Genomic DNA, 2,085 nt, shown 5'->3' on the forward strand with positions numbered 1-2,085 from the left:
TTATAATTGAGCAATGAATCTTCCACACTGAAATATCTTCCTTGCCCAATTAATCCAAAGGAAAAAAACTGAAATGATTAGTAAAGAAAAATGTAGGGACTAACACACCCTTTTAATATGTTTTTAAATATTTTTAAGGTTTAAAAAGTGTTTAAAGTTTGTAGTTCCTAGTAGGAAAACATTATCTGAATGAATACCCTAATGGCAACAATTGCAGAATGTTTCAGTTGCATGGGGAGCAGAGGGGTAGGGATTCTCTTCACAGCACCCCAGCTTTCTTCATGAGAAGGTTGGAGGTACACTGGTTTGTATTATTGCGACATCCATTAGGTGATCGAAGTTGCTTTTCCTTCAGCAAGGGCTTTATTTGTCATGAGGGCATTATGCTTGACCTCCAAATTTGGCTGATAATTTACTGATGAGATTCATAACCTTTGGGTTGCTCTGATATTTTGACATATTCGCTGGGTTCTGGGCCACATCCTGGAAGGCCACCATAACTTCTGGATCCTGCATGGCTGCAAGAACTTCCGGATCACTAAGAATTTCATTGAGCCCAGGCATTCCTGCCATTCCAGGCATCCCCCCTGCCATTCCAGGCATTCCTCCAGGAAAATTACCAGGCATTCCCCCAGGAAAGCCACCTGGGAAAGAGCCATACTGAGCTCCTGATTGTCGTCTGGCTTCTTCCTCCCTCTGGGCTCTCTCATGTTCTTCCCGAGCCTTCTTAACCCTTTCTATTCTTTCTTTGATCTCTCGCTCTTCACGTTTTCGCTCATATTTTCTCCGATGTTCAGCAATTTTCTGGGCCCTCGGTTGAACTTCTTTCAGCATTGCACTAGCATCTTCATCATAATCCAGTTTACAAGCAAGGGCAAGATCATGTGCTGCTTCTTCCCAATGGCCCAGAAGTCTATGTGCTTTCCCACGCCACTTATAAGGCTGAGCTGAATCGGGATTTATTTCAATAGCTCTGTCACAGTCTCGAATGGCAGCATTTGGCTTCTGTAATTTGATGAAGACACTGGCTCTCTTGGCATACAGAATGGCCAAGCGAGGATTTAGTTTGATGGCATCTGTGAACAAGTCAATGGCTTTCTGTAGTTCACCATCATTTAGGGCATCAATGGCAGCCACTTTTTTATCATTTGCCTGATCCATCATTTCCTCGGTTATCTCTACATTTTCATCTCCCATTTCTTGAGGGGCATCGGTATCTGGTTCAATCACACCTTCATTGTCAATTTCTAGATCACTCTCCTCACTTGATGGTTCATCTGTCTTTATGTTTTCCTCCGCCTTCTTACTATCTGGTTTTTCTTCCTTGATACTTTCTTCTGATTTAGTTTTATGAGTGGCAGGTGGTATTTTACCCCCCATGCTCTCCACCCACTCCCGCAGGAAACGCATTTCCTCGGTGTGCAGAACGCTCGGATCCTGCTTACACATTTTCACGAAAGCCCGAAGCTCGCTCACTTTGCGGGGGTCCATGCTCCGGAGGCAGTGGCAGGCGGCAGGCGCGGCTGAGGTTGCGACCGGATTCCAGGCGCGGGTACTAGCTCAGCGTGATCGTGTGGAAGGGGCACCTCTTGGTCTTTTTAAAGAAAACGTAGAACTGATTAAAAACAAAACAAACAAACAAAAAAAACTGTTGCAATATCTAATCAAATAACTGATTTCATTAAAGAGGGGGATTAAAATTACTTTACATCTATTTAGTGCTTTAATATCATTTCAAATTTCTCCATGTCCATCATTCATTTGATTCTCACAAGTTATTATTAAATTTATTTACATATAATACATATTAATGATTCTCCAACAAAGATCAATACAAATCTCCAAACGTCGCACAGTAGTTTCTAATTAACTCAACACAGACCTGTTTCATTACTTTGCCATAATCTACTTCATCCTCCTTTATTACATAATGTGTTCTACCTTTTGGACCATTCTGCAGAGTTCATTGCATATTCATAAGCAATGATATATTCATGCATATATTTTGTTACTGGACAGAGTGTGTATCTTCAAAGTATTGGTTCTTCATTCCTCACCCTTCCCTTTTCATAAAATCAAAGAAAT

The 2,085-nt window shown here is 41.4% G+C and overlaps 1 protein-coding gene across 1 annotated transcript; it reads right to left on the reverse strand.

Moving 5' to 3' along the window:
* Nucleotides 1-248: 248 nt before the first annotated feature.
* LOC116875665 (hsc70-interacting protein-like) lies at nucleotides 249-1,576 on the reverse strand. Its single transcript, XM_032871304.1, has one exon. The coding sequence runs from the start codon at nucleotides 1,489-1,491 to the stop codon at nucleotides 382-384; it is 1,110 nt and encodes a 369-aa protein (XP_032727195.1). The 5' UTR covers nucleotides 1,492-1,576; the 3' UTR covers nucleotides 249-381.
* Between the last annotated feature and the right edge of the window lie 509 nt (nucleotides 1,577-2,085).

Source organism: Lontra canadensis, unplaced genomic scaffold, assembly GCF_010015895.1.
Source record: "Lontra canadensis isolate GAN:19392208 unplaced genomic scaffold, GSC_riverotter_1.0 scaffold2, whole genome shotgun sequence".
NCBI classification, from domain to species: Eukaryota; Metazoa; Chordata; class Mammalia; order Carnivora; family Mustelidae; genus Lontra; species Lontra canadensis.